This window comes from Choristoneura fumiferana, chromosome 6 (genome assembly GCF_025370935.1).
Source record: "Choristoneura fumiferana chromosome 6, NRCan_CFum_1, whole genome shotgun sequence".
NCBI lineage: Eukaryota > Metazoa > Arthropoda > Insecta > Lepidoptera > Tortricidae > Choristoneura > Choristoneura fumiferana.
Window position 1 is genome coordinate 608,046 of NC_133477.1, and position 17,458 is coordinate 625,503.

At 40.4% G+C, this 17,458-nt stretch overlaps 2 protein-coding genes and 1 long non-coding RNA gene across 3 annotated transcripts in view; 1 reads left to right on the forward strand and 2 right to left on the reverse strand.

Moving 5' to 3' along the window:
- The window catches only part of LOC141428783 (uncharacterized), a gene marked incomplete in the record, with an annotated part of 528,375 nt that overhangs the window by 487,423 nt on the left and 23,494 nt on the right, over nucleotides 1-17,458 (reverse strand).
- LOC141428539 (uncharacterized) lies at nucleotides 5,602-8,638 on the forward strand. Its single transcript, XM_074088536.1, has 2 exons — nucleotides 5,602-7,339; nucleotides 8,571-8,638. Exons 1-2 carry the CDS (start codon nucleotides 5,602-5,604, stop codon nucleotides 8,636-8,638), a joined length of 1,806 nt encoding a protein of 601 aa, XP_073944637.1.
- On the reverse strand, nucleotides 13,557-14,970 carry LOC141428468 (uncharacterized). Its single transcript, XR_012451432.1, has 2 exons — nucleotides 14,530-14,970; nucleotides 13,557-14,445 (listed from the first exon to the last, which is right to left on the reverse strand). It is a non-coding gene; the product is annotated as an uncharacterized lncRNA (long non-coding RNA).

Sequence of the window (17,458 nt, forward strand, 5' to 3'; positions counted from 1 at the left end):
TAGTCGCTTACATAGTGAACGCAAACTTATTATAATAAAAATGGCATCTAGTAAATAATAAGTCGTAGGAACTTTCTGTAAATCACTAATCACATAATTCATTTGAAACAATAACAGTTACTTCCCTTTACAATATAAAACTTAAATAAGTCACACAATCCAAATCAGTATAAGTATAAAGTGGAATAGTAAATGTAGGTATAAGTGAGGCAGGTGGCACGAGGCATTACACAACATCTGGTTCAATAAACCGCACTTTACGAAGATGCGTATGCGGCACGATATTGTATAGTTTATGGATCAAAATCACATACATCTCACACAAGAGACTGTTGAATTAACGCATTCACTGCCACCGACGCACATATGCGTTTTCGAAACTTCGCTCAGTGCCACTGTATAATTATTCATACATTTTTAACGCACTCTTGCGTCGGTGGAAGTAAGGTGGAAGTGCGCTAACTGTATATTCCAGAAAATCATTACAATACGTTGGTGAAATTTCCATCAACCGGGCACGCGTTCATTCGCATTTACTACATTATCGGACCGCGCGCCGCGGGGCCACGCGGTCCCGCTGGTCGGGCAGAGCAGGCTAGAAGACTAAAAAAACTGTTCAGTCCGTCAGATAGATAATTAAAAAATTGTCCACGTATTTTTTTTTTGTTTGATAAACAAAAAATTACGAGGATACAGCGCTTAGAAGTTTCGAGTGAAGTCACTGTATGGTACGATTTTCACCTAATAGTGACGTCACAAGCCCCCACTCTATCATCAAACTTGTATCGGAAGTTTGATGATCTATGTCTGTCGATTCGATACGTGTCCATATTTTTACATAATCTGTCGGAATAAATAGAATGACATATTTTTAACCCAGTCGTCATCCCTATTGTTTAAGAGCAACTCAAAAACAACAAAGTCTCGAGAAACCGACGGGACGGTACGATACCAACTTCGAGTTTCGTAATAAATCACGGGGCTATTCCAAGAAAGACATTTAGTTTAATTATCTCGCGCGCTCTTACGAACATAAAGCCGAGTTTAGACTTGCAAGAAAAATCACGCAAGTTGCATTACATTGCGGGGCCGTAAGGCCAACCAGTTTGTAGTGGTCAATCGAACGCAATGTAATGCAACTTGCACGATTTTTCTAGCAAGTCTAAGCTCGGCAAGACGCTACGCCCGTAGGGTTCAAACAATCCAATAGTTGTGTATGCCTTACACTTATACTACCTAGTGCCGATGTAAAACATATAACGTTACATATTTAAAGCGTTATATCTTGTGAAAAGGTACATTTGTATTTGGCTGTTGCATTGACGGTTCGTGCGCGAGGTGTCCGCACCCGACGCGACTCGGGCACTCTCCGTAAGCTCTACTCCTTTACGAGTGAGTGTCTGCGGTCCCCAACTCGGGAAAGGCACGCGAACGATAAGGCCGGGCGTTAACAATCAATTCTCATCCGGCGACTCAAATGGCCGGGAGGGACGAGGCGGGTAACAATGAGCCGGATTCTTTTTCTAACGTAGGAACGGCCAGAGGTAACTGCATGAAAATCGTAGCCACTTATGCTTCTTTGATCTAAGGACGATAAGGTTTGCATTGCATTTGTAATTAGGTTGTGAATGCCTATCGTCGGGTGGCGTCGGGTGGAGGATAATTTTAATGAAAATAGCAATTAAAAAATTAAGCAAAAACATCTGTGTACCTCATCTTACGTGAAGGTTAGACAGGCGGACAGTTAAAGATACTTGTGCTACGAATGTCATGTCATGACATCCCAAACATTTGCCAAAGAAATCATAGCGAAATAGATAATGAAAAAGTTTCACCCTGGTACGTGATTCAGTTTCCTTGACTGTACAATATTTATCACGTCAGTACTGTAGTGTCTCGTACCGTAAACTGCTACAACTTTGCCCTCTGGCCCCAACACTGCCTGATTCGATTTAGAGTCGATAACTTAGCACCATTTAGGTTTTAAAGCTTTTATCCCCCCGTAATAATAATTCCCGTGTAGATAAAAGTTTACAACCTATAAGTGCTAAGTTATCGACTCTAAATCAACTCGGGCAATGTTGGGGCCAGAGGGCAAAGTTGAAGCAGTTTACGGTACACTTCAATCGTGTGTTGATATGGGGACGCGTCCGTCTCCATTGGTGTCGGGATGCGTGCTAACATTCGTGATAATTACTGAACCTATAAGATATGACGAATATCCATATCCATGAACTGGCAATACGGACAATATTTTAGACTACTCATTACTATTTTTATTAATTAAAGGTCGTCTCGTGTTCATGGCGCATGCGACTGTTGCGAAATATCGAGCTGCTCTAAAATCAAGGTGAATGTAATTCATAAAATTGACCATACGGAATTAAGAAAACCAGATAATAAAATACTGACATCCGTCAATACGCCAGACTACACGATCAATAATAGAGCACAGTATTTATTGCACATGTAGCCATCGCCTTACATACTGGTGTATTTTAAATTATTTTTACATTAACAAAGCAACGTCATCATTGTCACAGTAGCTGAGTTGCAAATAAAAAGTATAAATAGTCAATATGGTTATTAACGGGCGTTAAAATGACGTATAACGTTAATTTCGGGTTAATCAACCTTAACATTTTTGGTTCAAATTCTCATTCCATGATCTCATAATTATAAAATAATGTAATCACAGTGACTGGCGTTTAAAAAGGCTCACTCTAACTGTTTACTTTGCGATGGTTCCGCACGGAAAACCAGTAAGAATCAAGTTAAGTGAGCCGACGTCTCTGTGTACGGCGGTAAGCCGTCTTCAAGGCGATAATTCTCCCTATATTAATCGAATCCTATAACTTCGTATTAAAATAATATATGTAATAGTGTTCGGAAGGCTATTCGGCCCTAGAACATTATTTAGCGCATATAATATGACTATGTACAATTCCTAGCGCTACGACAATACGTCTTTATGACGAAGCACCAAGTGTCCGCGGCGGCTGCGCCGGCGCAGTTCCTTACTTGGGTACTTGACACCAATCAACTGAAATGCTTTGTATTATCTGTCAAAACGTGATTCTTAGATGACTTTTATAGCAATGGCACGTTTTTATTTATTTAGTCAAACCCTCGGTCGGTCGAGATGAGCCTCGCCGCGCTGCTCGCTGCGGGCATTGGCAGTTCTGGCCGCCTGCGCAGGTGCCGGGATCACGCAAGGCGGTGGTATTTATCCCACTTCGTTTTTGTTTTTAGAGGAGCTGAAGGACTGTTATTTAAAAATAAATCAAGATTAAGCAAAACCGACTTAAAGATCACATGATCTAACAAAATACCACAAACGGGACTTATCACGCTAACACACACGAGTAATATTTACCTCGATGTTTCAACCACATTACCACGAGTAGACTGAAGTGTGGGGTGTCAAGTCTGCCTAGCTGCGAGAGTCCTTCGAACTTCCCGCACTTGATCACAAAAAGGGGTTTGTTGAGAATTAGTACCAATACTGCCGCTAGATGGCGCTGTCCCTAAAATAAACTAGCTAATGACATTCCGTTTTAATTCACTGAGAAGGAGTGCGTCGCGAGCCTTCATCAGTTCAAAAAACAATCAGTGCAGTGTAGTAATTAATAATATATAAATAGTGATAGTTATAGTGTAAGTGAAGTGTGGTGCAGTACCAGCCTACGGACATCGAGGTACGAACATTTGGTCCTATTCGAGCCGGATCGGGTCGCGGACGTTAAGTGCAGTGTTGTTAGTGTTATTAGTGCAGTGAAAAGTGGACCGTATTGGATTGCATTAAGGACTAAAACTGAGTAAGATCGTTTCAATTATCTCGTTAATGGCCGCTCTGTTCAAAGTAATGTGTCAAAGACTTGTAAAATTTTAAGAAATAGCTCTGTGGACTTAGAATAATTCGTTAACTTAAAACACTTGTAAAATTTCAAAGAATATTTGAGACTTAGAATAATCGTGAATTGTGGACTTAGAGCGATTGTGTTTAGAAAAAGACTTGTCATATTTTAGTTGTGGTTAGGACTTAGAAAAGTTGTGCTGAATATCACTTAGCAGTTTTAACAGTGAAAAAGACTTAAGACAATTGGGTGACACTTTATAACGGCAAATATGGAAGACTTATACGTATTACAACTAAATACTTTGTCACTTATTGCTAAAACCACAACTAATCTAAAAAAATGTCCCAAAGCAAGGCTGACAAAAGGGTATTTAAAAGGAAGGTTACAAAACTTAGATGGTTATTGGGATACATTTCAAAAAACACATAGAGATATTATACAGGCCTCTACAGAAAAGCTAAGGGCGGAACATGAATACTTCAGTTCAGAGATATTTAATCAAGGAGAAGAAGAATACCTTAATGTTAGGGGAGATATTGTGGATCTTTTAGAAAACAGTGCACAACTAATTAATAACCCCGAAACACAATCCTTGGTTCAGCAGTGTCAAGATGTAAGGCTACCAAAGATAAATATACCACTCTTCAATGGAAATTACAATGATTGGGGGACATTCAAGGATTTATACACATCTCTCATTCATGAAAAGACTTCATTGAGCCCAGTGCAAAAGATGCACTATTTGAAGAGCTGCCTCACTGGAGAAGCTGAGCAACTGTTGAAGCATATAAGCATTTCAGATAATAATTATGAAGTGGCATGGGAAACACTAACGCACCGATACAACAATAAAAGAATTATAGTTAATGCCATATTAAATAGATTGTTGGGTCAAAAGAAGTTAAGTCTTGGATCTGCTAAAGGAATCAAAGAGCTTTTAGATACAACAACTGAATGCCTTAATAGCATGAAAAACAATAATGTGGATATAACTAATTGGGATCCTATTATCATTCATTTGATGATTAACAAATTAGACTCAGAATCGCACAAACAGTGGGAAGAAAGTTTAAAGTCATTAGCCGTAGACAACTTGCCTACTTGGACAGCATTCAGAGAATTTTTAGAAGGAAGATTTCGAGTACTAGAGATGATTCAGATTCAAACTATACATCCTATTAGAGAAAAACCACCTCAAGTTAAGGCAAAAACATTTCATGCATACACTCCGCAGCACACTAATACAGAATCAGATCAGGAATGTGCGTTTTGTAAAGAACGTCATTTCATATTCAACTGCAAGGAGTTTGCAAAACTGAATCCAGAAAAAAGATCACAAGAAATTCAAGAAAGAGGACTCTGCTTTAACTGCCTGCGACCTGGCCATAGTGTTAAATATTGTAGAAAAAGTACGTCATGTCTGCGATGTAAGAGAAAGCATCACACACTTCTTCATACTTCTAAGCCACACTCAAATGTATTAGAGAACCACGAGAAACAGAAGGAAGAAGAAACTATATCATCTGGCCCAGAAATAAACATTGTGTCTCACTTTGCCTCACAAAGCCATTCGACTCTTCTAGCCACAGCACTAGTAAATATCATGACAACTAGGGGAGTACAAACTGTTCGAGCACTCATAGATCCATGCTCTCAAGAGTCATTTATTACAGAAGAGACAGCTCGCAGACTTCAACTGAGACAAACAAGTGTAGACGGACAAGTAACAGGTGTTGGTAAAATGTCGACTTCCATAAAGCACGCGGCGGAGATACAAATTGTATCGAGAATAGATAACAACTACAAACTCAAATGCACTGCCTATGTGATTAAACAAGTTACAGAAATCCTGCCTGTCAAGAAGTTGAATAACGAAAACTGGCTTCAACTACATGGTTTACCACTGGCCGACCCTACTTACAACAACCCTGGAAAAATCGACCTATTGTTGGGTGTAAATGTCTATACTGACATTTTAATGAACGGAGTAATTAAAGGCAAACCGGGGTCACCATTAGCGCAACAAACTGCTTTAGGCTGGATCATATCAGGAGGAGCACCAGTTGAAGAGTTTGGAAAAAATGGTAAAATAGTCAGCATGCATTTAAGTGTAAATTTAGACAACATGCTGCAAAGGTTTTGGGAATCGGAGACTTTGGAGACAGATAACAAAAACACTCTAACGCCACTGGAAGTAAGAGCTGAAGAGATTTATGTGAAAACACTAGCAAGAGATCACGATGGAAGGTTCATCGTGGGCTTACCTTTCTCATCTGATACACCGATTCTACCGGAACAATCCCGAGAAATAGCAATGAAACGACTACACCATTTGGAACGAAAATTAGCCAAGAATACGAAATTAAAGGAGGATTATGACAATGTTATTAAGGAATATCTTACCTTGAAACATATGGAACCGGCGGACAAACCTAGTGAGAATAGTAACGCTGTTTATCTACCACACCACCCAGTCATCCGAGAGGATAAGGAAACAACAAAATTACGAGTAGTGTTCGATGCATCATGCAAAGGCACAAACGGTGTGTCACTCAATGATGAATTATTGATTGGTCCATCCTTGCAAGAGGAATTGCGAGACATCATCATGAGATGGCGAATGCATAGGGTATGCTTCGTGGCGGACATTGTAAAAATGTATCGCCAAATTAGAGTACAAAATAAAGATACTGATTATCAAAGAATATTATACAGATTCAAACCACAAGAAGAGATTCAAGATTTCAAACTACTGACGGTCACGTTTGGTACAGCTGCAGCGCCGTTCCTAGCAATTAGAACTTTAAAACAACTGGCCAAAGAAGAGAAAGAAAACTTTCCAATCGCATCTGAAATTATTGACAGAGACTTTTACATGGACGACGTACTTTCAGGGTTTGATGACGAGAGTTCAGCTATAGAGGCACATGAACAGCTGCAACAAGTAATGAGCAAATGTGGTTTTGATTTGCAAAAATGGTCATCAAACAGCCCAGAGTTTATGAACGCTCTACAACCTGAAAAAAGAGAAAAATCACCCACACTAGATATGAATAGAAAAAACTGCATCAAGACACTGGGCATCATTTGGGAAACGGACAAAGACAACCTAAAGGTTACACAGAAGCAGATTGATCATAAATCAATAGAACCTGTAACCAAAAGAACTATTCTCAGTCAAATTGCATCACTCTTCGACCCCTTGGGGTGGTTAGCACCAGCAATTATTATAGCGAAGATGTTCATGCAAAAGCTGTGGCTGGCTAAACTCCATTGGGATGAAGATTTACCTGAAGACTTAAGGCTTGAATGGACTCGGTATCAAGAAGACTTATCTGTTTTATCTGACATAGAAATTGAACGGTGGACTGGCTGTAGTCAAAATACAAATATCGAGTTACACGGTTTCTCAGATGCTTCAGAAGCTGGTTACTCAGCAGCGGTGTATACCAGAGTGACTTACAACAATGAATCTCCATGTAAAATGACATTGATAACAGCCAAAACCAAAGTAGCGCCTGTAAAACAGCTGTCCTTACCTCGTTTAGAGTTATGTGGAGCCACCCTACTTAGTAAATTGATGAAACATGTCATGGCTGTATTGAACATAAAGTTACATCAAACATATGCATGGTGTGACTCAAAGGTTGTATTAGCATGGATAAAAGGTGATCCCAATCGATGGGTACCTTTTGTGAAAAACAGGGTTATTGAAATAAGAAACAATTTGGATACTCACTGGTTATATATTAACACGAAAGAAAACCCGGCAGACCCAGCATCCAGGGGTCTTTCACCGAGCAATCTAAAAGAAAATGAGCTATGGTGGAGAGGGCCAAAATTTCTGCACCAACCCGACTTCACAATGCCTGAAGACGCCATACCTGAAACGGAATTGGAGAAACGAGTCTCAGTAAAGTGTGCTGCAACTAACCTAGAAATAAATAATGAAAATCTTACCTTCCTGAAGAAGTATTCGTCCTTGAAGAAGCTTCTGGGGGTTGTTGCATATTGCCGACGCTGGCTGAAAGTACTGAAAAATGAAAAGAATTTAAGCAAGCATGTAACCTGTGAAGAAAGAGATGAAGCGCTTACCATATGTTTGAAGATAGCCCAAGGAATAGAATTTCCCGAAGAAATTACCAACCTGAAAAATAAAAGGCCAATTAAGAAAAGCAGCCGGTTACTTCCATTTGCGCCCTTTCTTGATGAAAAACACATACTGAGACTTGGTGGAAGGTTAAAACATGCTGACATAAGTAGAGAGCAAAAGCATCCAATTATTATTTCTAAAGACAACTTGCTCTTGCCTGCGTTATTAGACGATGCTCACAAAAACACACTTCATGGAGGACCTCAACTGATGACAGCCTACCTGCGAAGCAAATATTGGATTATCCGGGGAGTTCCTGCCATCAAGAGCTTCTATAAAAAATGTTTTAAGTGTGCAAGATACAACATACAAAATAATAATCAGATGATGGCAAGCTTACCTGAAGTTCGGGTTAAACCCTCGCGACCTTTTTTAGTTAGCGGAGTAGACTTTGCAGGCCCAATCTCTTACCGCATGAGCAAAGGACGGGGAGCCAAAACCCACAAATGTTACATCGCCTTGTTCATTTGTATGTCGACCAAGGCCATACATTTAGAATTAGTGAGCGACATGACTACCGACGCCTTTCTAGCATGTTTTAAGAGATTTATCTCCAGACGTGGACATTGTAAAGAGCTCTGGAGCGATCATGGCACCACCTTTATCGCAGCAGAGAAGGAGTTAATAGCCGCAGCGTTGGATGATAAAAGCACCAGATGGAAATACATACCGCCCGCTGCGCCTAATCAGGGAGGACTGTGGGAAGCCGGCGTAAAATCCACGAAATATCATTTAAAACGCTTGTTAGGGAATTCGACTTTTACTTTTGAAGAGATGTACACCGTCCTCACCCAAATTGAAGCATGTCTCAACTCGCGTCCATTGACACCATTGGGTGATGACTTGAACTACTTAACTCCAGGACATTTTCTAGTCGGGGAACCTTTGATTTGCTTGTCCGATCGCCCTGAGCAACATAGCAACTTGTCTTATCTATCGAGATGGCAGTTGACACAACGTACGGTCAGAGATTTTTGGAATAAGTGGCAGAGTGAATACTTATCACGTCTGCAATTGCGTCCAAAATGGCAAACTCCGAAGCCAGAGCTAGATTTGGATGAGCTCGTCCTGATTAAGGATGCACGATACCCTGTGTCCACCTGGAGAGTTGGTAGAGTGCTGAAGAAGTATCCTGGTCCAGACGGATTGACACGTATCTATGACATACGCACAGCTTCGGGGGTGGTTCAACGATCTATTACCAAGCTGTGCCGTCTTCCAAATTAGTGCAAGGACACGTTGTCCTTGGCGGCGGAGAATGTTGAGAATTAGTACCAATACTGCCGCTAGATGGCGCTGTCCCTAAAATAAACTAGCTAATGACATTCCGTTTTAATTCACTGAGAAGGAGTGCGTCGCGAGCCTTCATCAGTTCAAAAAACAATCAGTGCAGTGTAGTAATTAATAATATATAAATAGTGATAGTTATAGTGTAAGTGAAGTGTGGTGCAGTACCAGCCTACGGACATCGAGGTATGAACAGGGTTGAAATAAAAAAAGCACTAAAATTTCTACCGGGACGATGGATATAGGCTTTCATCTTCGTAGAATCCTGTTATAATAAGTGTCGGGATGAATGTTCGGAGAGACTATCGGACGTTGTTAGTTTTGTGTGTACTTCGAAGGACTCGCGCTGCTAGACAGACTTGACACCCTTCACTTCAGTCTACTCGTGACCACGGCCACTGTAATGTGGTTGAAACGTCGAGGTAAATATTACTCTTGCGTTTTAGCGTAATAAGTCCCGTTTGTGGTATTTTGACTATAAGTGAAAATCACGGAAGTTTAAAACATGATATAATCTAACAATTCCGTGTAATGCATTCAACGAAAATGAAATAGCCTGAAATAAATAAATAGAAACGTATTTGAGATGTGCCCTTGTCATTTAATGGTGTCAACCACCCAAACGAGGGTAGCTAGCAAGAGGAGCGAAGCCCGAGGCGTCGTCTCGCAGACAGTGACGCTAGATACAACCTAGTGTTTAAACGCGACCCTAGCACCGTTAGTTTACACTAACATGGCTGGCGGCAGGGCGCGTATTCGTTCGCCTGTTTCGACCCTACAATGACTACGCGCACAACTTTATATATTTCGACAGCTCACAGATTTTTTCCATTTTAATTTCCGCATAAAATTATAATTTGATGTATCGCTCGACACAAGCCGTGCAACCTTCACGGGATGGATTATTTTTCTACATATATTCTGCGCCTGCTATTATTTAATCTAATGTGGCTTGGATAAAGGAACACATTTAGGGTCGTTTAAAGCCTAGTGAGAAAAGGGATAGCTTTATTGAATATTTTTCTCACTAGGAAAGAAAAGTTGTTTATTTGTGTCAGACTTTCATCTTTCTTGTATGTTCGGTAACTTTTTTAATAATTGCACTCAATTTCCGAAAAGTAAATTAAGTGCGATAGAAAGAGAACTTAAAACTGGAAAAATATTTTACACCTTAAAGTAATATCTTGAATAAGATCGCGAAGTGTAAAAATCGTCACTACTTTAAAAAAAATCTCAAAGTAGATAATTTTTCTGAGTGGACCTTATGAACATTACGTCAAGGTTCAATTTTGTTGACATATTGATTTTAGATACGAGATTATTTCAAAGTAGTGACGAAATGATTGTGCTAAACAAACGAGCGACCAGGCTATTTGAGCATGGATGGAGTCATATTAAAATCATCCCATCCATCCCAGCCTATATACGTCCCACTGCTGGGCACAGGCCTCCTCTCAGAACAACAGGGCTTGGGCCATAGTTCCCACGCAGGCCCAGTGCGGATATTAAAATAATCACTCTTTATTCAAAGCACATTCGATTAAATAACATAATAACTTAATTAGATGCATACATTTACGTTGGGTCTTCTTATTTATTATATTCTACACTGCCTTCAAAGTTTCCCGATTTCCTTAATTTGACAATAGGTCTATTTATATATGATCCAATATATTTTTAGCACGCTACGACAGATCACATAGAAATTAGTTCAACAGAACTTGTGAACTTTACAACAGAAATATGGAGAGCGAAGGGATTATCGCTTGTTAGTATGTACTAGTCAATTTTCTAAGGTACAGTGCCCTAAAATTACGCACGAAATTGATCGAATGGTCTATAATAAGTCAGAAAGAGAAACACTCAGACGTGATAAAATTCATCAATCTTTGTCCTCAGTTTCTCAAACTAAACCTAAACTGCATATTCAGTGGGCAGGTGTATAAAACGCTAGGAAAAAAAAGCGGGAGTGTCTCACCCACACGTTTTAAGCATTCGATTGGCCCCAAGAACCGGTTCGCCTCATTCCTAATGCGAATCGCTAGGCCATGGACCCTGCTCCCGTCTTTCTCCGGGCAGACAACCTCAAGCTTCCAAGCTAGAGTAAATAGGCTCTTACTAACCAGTTACATGTTCACTTTCATCACGTGACAGAGAAGTGCTGGTCAGTTTATTGTAAAAATATATTGGGCCCCGTAACAGGAGCACAAAATTAAACCACAGCTTCCACTCTTCACCTCGAGCTAATTTAGTTCTACAACTTTTGAAAATAACTTGTATTATGATTTTTATTATAGTTTAAAGTTTAATTGGACAAGCAATGTATTGCGAAATCCGTCATTTTTTTACGTGACAGGCGATGTCATTTAGGCTATTGGATTTGGCATAAACATAATGATAAAATTACTTAATTTTTGAAAGTTGCAGAACTAAGTATAGTTCCATTTGAATAGCAGAACCTGTGTTTTAAGATTTTGCTCCTGTTACAGGCCCACCCGGTAAAAGAAGGCGTGTGTTTGATGGCGCTCCCCCCACCGCTGCCCACGGAATATGGCGGAGCGTCGGAGCTGTCCGCGCGGTCGCTGCGGGCTGCGGGCGGCGCGCCTCGCGGACTATTCAACTAGCGCTGCCTCTGTCGCGAGCAACTGCCCATCCTGGAAAACAATACATTTTTTTCATCTCTCCTGTTCGGAAAGTTTAATTTTCATGGCCGGGTGGAAAATTGCGTTTTCAACTCTAGGGTGGAAAGTATTTTTTTTTTAATTTTTCGATTAGCCACTAAGTCGAAGATATTTTTTTTTCACGTTTCGGCATGGCTATCTAGATGCACGTCGTGACCAAGGAGCTTATAATTATACAACACTGGAGGTTGAACGCCGAACATTCGTTTGAAACAAGAAGTTTGATCTTTATTACGTCACGAATATATTCCATCTCTTTCTTTAGTTAGGTTAAGAAAGAGATGGAATATATAAATAACTATATAAGGGTCAAACTTCTTCGTTCGGCGTTCAACCTCCAGTTTTGTATATATGGTCCTTGGTCGTGACCAACTCGATTTTTTTTATAGTCGGCCGTGCTGGCCAGGTCGAAAAGGTACCGTTGGAGGTTGGATATAAATAAATTCAATTTGTATTTATTCTCTTTTTTTTAGTATTTTACATTCCTCAGTCGAAATGAAAAGTAGAGTATCTAACTCGGGTGAAATTACCCATTTCCCCTCGAAATATCTCGCGTGAAATGGGTCACTTTCCACCCTTGGTTATCAATGTACTATTTGTATTCAAACTGGCTTTTATCCGCGACGTCACTCGTGTAAAATCTATGTACACACAAAAACTGCGTATAAATAGCAAGGAGTGGACAAAGCGGCGACATCCGTAAGGGAAGGATGACGTCATGTACTCTCTCGACAGGGACCTAAGACTCGATGTAGATCACCATTTCGAGTATGTGCTGCACATTGTTATGTAGTTGTATGGCGTGAGAGTGCACTCACGTTGCGCGTCAGTGCGGGAAGGGGCGGGGGCGGGGGCGGGGGCGCGCGGGCGGTCACCGGCGCACGTACACAGACACCGTCGAGTCTTTCGACCCTACGCCCATCGCGTACCTGTCACACATACAAACACAAGTTAATTATGTGGCTGGTGCATAATGAGAGGCATTAAAGTACGAGTGTGGTTTTATGAAACGAGTCGAAGGCGAGTTTCATAATAAGATCACACGAGTGTTTTAATGCCTAATTATGTATTGCCGCATACATAACTTTATCTACATGCATATCATAAGTTTTCTATAATATGTTCAGATATGGCCTGTATTTTGACTTTGACTTTGACTTGACTTTTGACTTTGACTTTGACGTTGACTTTGAATAATAATTATTATCTACATGCATGTCATAAGTTTTCTACAATATGTACAATATTACCGATACTTTAATGTAAACATTATGATGCACTGTACTTTAATGTGAACATTAAGATGCACCCGCAGATGCAGATACCAGGTTTCTTAATAAAGGCCATTTGATAGTCGTTTCTGAACATATAATAGGGAACTTATGATATGCATGTAGTGCCACCTTGTGCCGTACTGAAAACAAGCCCGGTGTGGGTAACAGCCAAGGGGCAATGCGGAAAGACAGAATAAAACTGAAAGTAGCTGTTGCTACACTGAAAATGCTTAAATATTGTCTGGAGGCGTGCTCTGAATAATTAGGGCTCTATCTAAAGGATGTAAAGGAAAAATGTTAGTATGTAAACACAATCTTTATTGCTCTTTTGACTCTATACAGCGTAAAGTAATATAAATATGTGAAACCACTTGTAGTAGATTACCAGACAATTTAAAAAGATAGTTTTAGCTCAGCCGCAAGCGGGTGTGATGCAGAAGGCGGTTCTTATATGCTAGTTTCACAATTTATTTAAGCCTAATGGTGTTAGTCCCTAAGGAAATCTAAACTTGCCATCAATTTCAATTTTCAACTACTGAATTTAAATCATAAACTTCCCTAATTCATATTTATAAATGTTTTACAGACCTGGCCAGAAGCTACCTCTCTGTGACACCAGCTCGGCAGCCGAAGGATGACCACGGTGTGAGACAAGCGCGATGCTCTGGGGCGTCGTCTCCATGTGCTGACCCTTAGCTGGCCGCGCGGGTCCCACAGGATGCAGAACAGTCTTCTGGTCTCAGCAACGGAAGAAAAGACGTGGCAAAAGCTAGTTGCAGAAGGCACAGCCAAGGCAATGATGCTACAGAAAATCGGCTAGTTCTCAGAACACAGAAATGAATATCTAGCCCGGAAATTAGAGTTTATCTAAACCTTAAGCTCCCAAATGGAGGTGCAAAAAGACAAGGTCTAAACCCAAATCATTGGCATCATCATGCCACAAATTACTTTACTGTAGTAAGTAAACGAAAGATGAAAAATAATTATCAGAATAAACTTAATAATCTTATTAACCCTAACCGGCTGGAAGGAAGAAGAAATTGCTTCGATTAGACACTTGCAAAAAGGCAAAAGCATGTGGCAAAGAGGTAAAGTGATCTGTATGATTCTTACCGGAGTAAATCAACTGTAGCCCAGGATTAACTCGACGCTGGTCTTCCCACCCTCAGCCGCATGCAAGGATTCATGTGCTGAAATTAACCACAAGGATGAGAAATAATGCCGCGTGGACTAAACTGAATCTAACCAATATTTCAGTAACCAAATTTACTTACAGTTCACTTGCTGCACAAAAATAAAATTTAAATGGGCTGCGTTTGCGCCATAAAAGCCACTAAAATTCACAATGGAGGCTGCCACCCTCGTCTCTTCTTCGATGGAAAATGATCTAGCTCTCACACATGATGGAGGCCTAAGTCAAGAGGAATGGAGACTCCAGAACAGCCCTTCTCAAAGCCTGAGTGAACATCGCTTGGACTATGAAAAGCCCCTAAGAATTTCCCCCGAATCCCACCAATTGTGGGAACAACATTTACTATGCCAAATTATCACTAGATGTTATTAGCTTTCGATTCTGTATCAGATTCGACTGATTGTAAATTAAATAAATGTTATTCACCAATGTCTGAAATTAATTATATTTCCCCTGAAACATGATAGAAATTCCTGAACTGACATCCCTACAAAATGATTTACTTAAATGCTCCAATCAGAGATGACCCGTCAACACAATCCTCCCTCCTGTTGCCAGCTGAAAAAATATATTAAAATAATTGCCAGATTAATCGGATTTCGGGCAGTTCGAGTCATGGAAGAAAACACAACGTTACAATACCCCCCTTCCCCACTTAAGGTTCAACGTAGGTGAACCGTACGCTGCCCTCAGCGCTCTGCTGTACAACCTAGGAGTTCAACGAAATCTCCCATGCAAGAACCAACCCACGGTCCGAACAACCTGCGTAGCCACAGAACATAACTCAAATGTTTAGAAGAATACCTATCAAAAATAAGACTATGATTGTGCTTACTGAATCTATTGTAAAGGACAAAAATGTATATAACATCCAAGAATATGGATCACTAGAGTTATATACCAAAAACCTTTGTATCATACTAAAAAAAAACAAAATAACCAAAATACAACCATTCCTATTCGTGAACCAAACCATTAGCTTCCCCAGCACAACGGCAATGTTGTGCTGAAGAGGCTAATTACCAACAGCCAGGACCGATGTTCAGCATTCCTCAATATAGTCCCTTCTTGTCCGGGCGAAACCTAACACAAAATTCATAACCACTATCAAAACCTAACGAAATATAAACAAGACCTTTGTATCGAAATATCTTTACCTGGACATCTCGGAAAAATATTTTTACGAAATATGAACAAAACCCTTCACCAAGATTACCTAAACATCTGGATACAAATACATTGTCTCCAAGGAATTACAAAACCAAATATCCGCAACCTTCTGTTGAGGAAACGAAATCTATCTCGCCCGGCTCGAGATACCAAAACAAAATAATCACCGTGCAACAAAAACATCGCATCCACACATGCACGGAAACCCGATAAGTTGAATGCGAAACACGGAGTGACATAACTATTATAACTTGGTGAGGTACCCAAGGTACCACAGGTATACATACTTTGCTTGTACACATATTAAAGACTACTCTTGATGATATGAGTTAAGATAGAGCCGCCCTAAGAATCCATCAATATCTACCTAAATACTCTATCATACATCACGCTTACAGTAGTAGTGCGACAGTTATGACTGTGCACCACACCTTACAGTTTGTGATTAAATATAATGTAATATTTAACACTCAAATGCTAAGCTCTTATCTTAAGGAAGTGATCCAAGTAAAGTCAGTGTTTCGAACCATGGCAGCTCGGCAGCCAGCCGGAGCAAACGGCCGTGCGTCCACCGCTCGAATCACCTCCGCTACTGTGACGTCTACTCTTGCGTAGTCAACAATGGCGGCGCGGCGATCAAAAACGTAATGCGGGCCGCGCGTCCACTGTTCACTAGCTGAGTGGAAACGTTTTTACGCTTTCAGGTCTTTAATGTGCCAAGAACCAATAGGATGACCATCCATCCTCTCCAATTCATAAACTAAGGGAGACAACACTTTCTTTACTTTGCATTTTACGTACTTTGGCGCGAGCTTTTGCCATCTTAAATTTGTGCGTCGCTTTGTACGTAAGAACGTTTCCAAACTACGTCCCCTTCTGAAAATTTAGCTGAACGACGTCTTAAATTATAATACTTAGAGTTAGTGCTATGCGCTTTCAAAAGATGTGACCTAACCTGCTCAAAAATTGTCTTTAAACAGCCAAATTCCCCCGGCATATTCTCCCGTGGAACGCTAACGCTATACTCTTGATCAGTGTCTCGGTAGAATGATCCATTTATGACTGGTTCTCTAGCGTGTACTAAGAAAAATGGAGAAAACCCCGTGGACTCGTTTACTGCACTGTTTATGGCAAACTGAATACGGTGCAGGTGCTCGTCCCAGGAGCGGTGGTTTTCTTCTACGTAAGAAGCTACTGCAGTCATAATAACTTTGTTGTACCTCTCTACCAAATTAACTTGAGCCGTAAAGCGTGGGCCAAAATGTACTTTGGGACACTGTACTTTTTCAAAAGTTGCCTAAATCTGAACCCGTAAACTGGACCCCGTTGTCAGTTATGACGGTTTCAGGAACCCCATGAGCCAAAATAACATGGTTCTCAAAATGTTTGGCAACTAATGCACTAGTTGCACGGCGCAATGGAAACATCAGAGTATATTTTGAAAAGCAGCATGTCACTTAAAATAAAAACGTGTAACCCGACCGAGAAGCGCGGTAGTGGACCTACTAAATCTATCGAGATTACTTGAAATGGTCTATGACATACTTTTGGCTGGCCCATCAACCCTGGAGTACGTTTCTGCGAATGCTTGTAGGCAGAACAAACATCACACGCCTTTACAAATTCCACGACATCTTTATGCATGCCGGGCCAAAAAATGTCAAAGACAACCGCCGATGAGTTTTGAAAACTCCTAAATGCGCGGCTGTAGGCTCGTAATGATTTTCCTTCAAAATTTTTAATCGGTCGCACTTCGCACTACCACCTTCCAGTCGAATTCACTAAGTAAATTGTATTTACTCTTACATAATCTATGTAATATGCCGTCCTAAATACAAAAA

Bases quoted from the DNA above. Each gene is read 5' to 3' on its own strand.
- LOC141428539 (XM_074088536.1), top strand. From the start codon at position 5,602: ATGTCGACTTCCATAAAGCACGCGGCGGAGATACAAATTGTATCGAGA. The intron at 7,340-8,570 runs GTAAAATGACAT...ATTTATCTCCAG, and splicing joins TTACAACAATGAATCTCCAT to ACGTGGACATTGTAAAGAGC.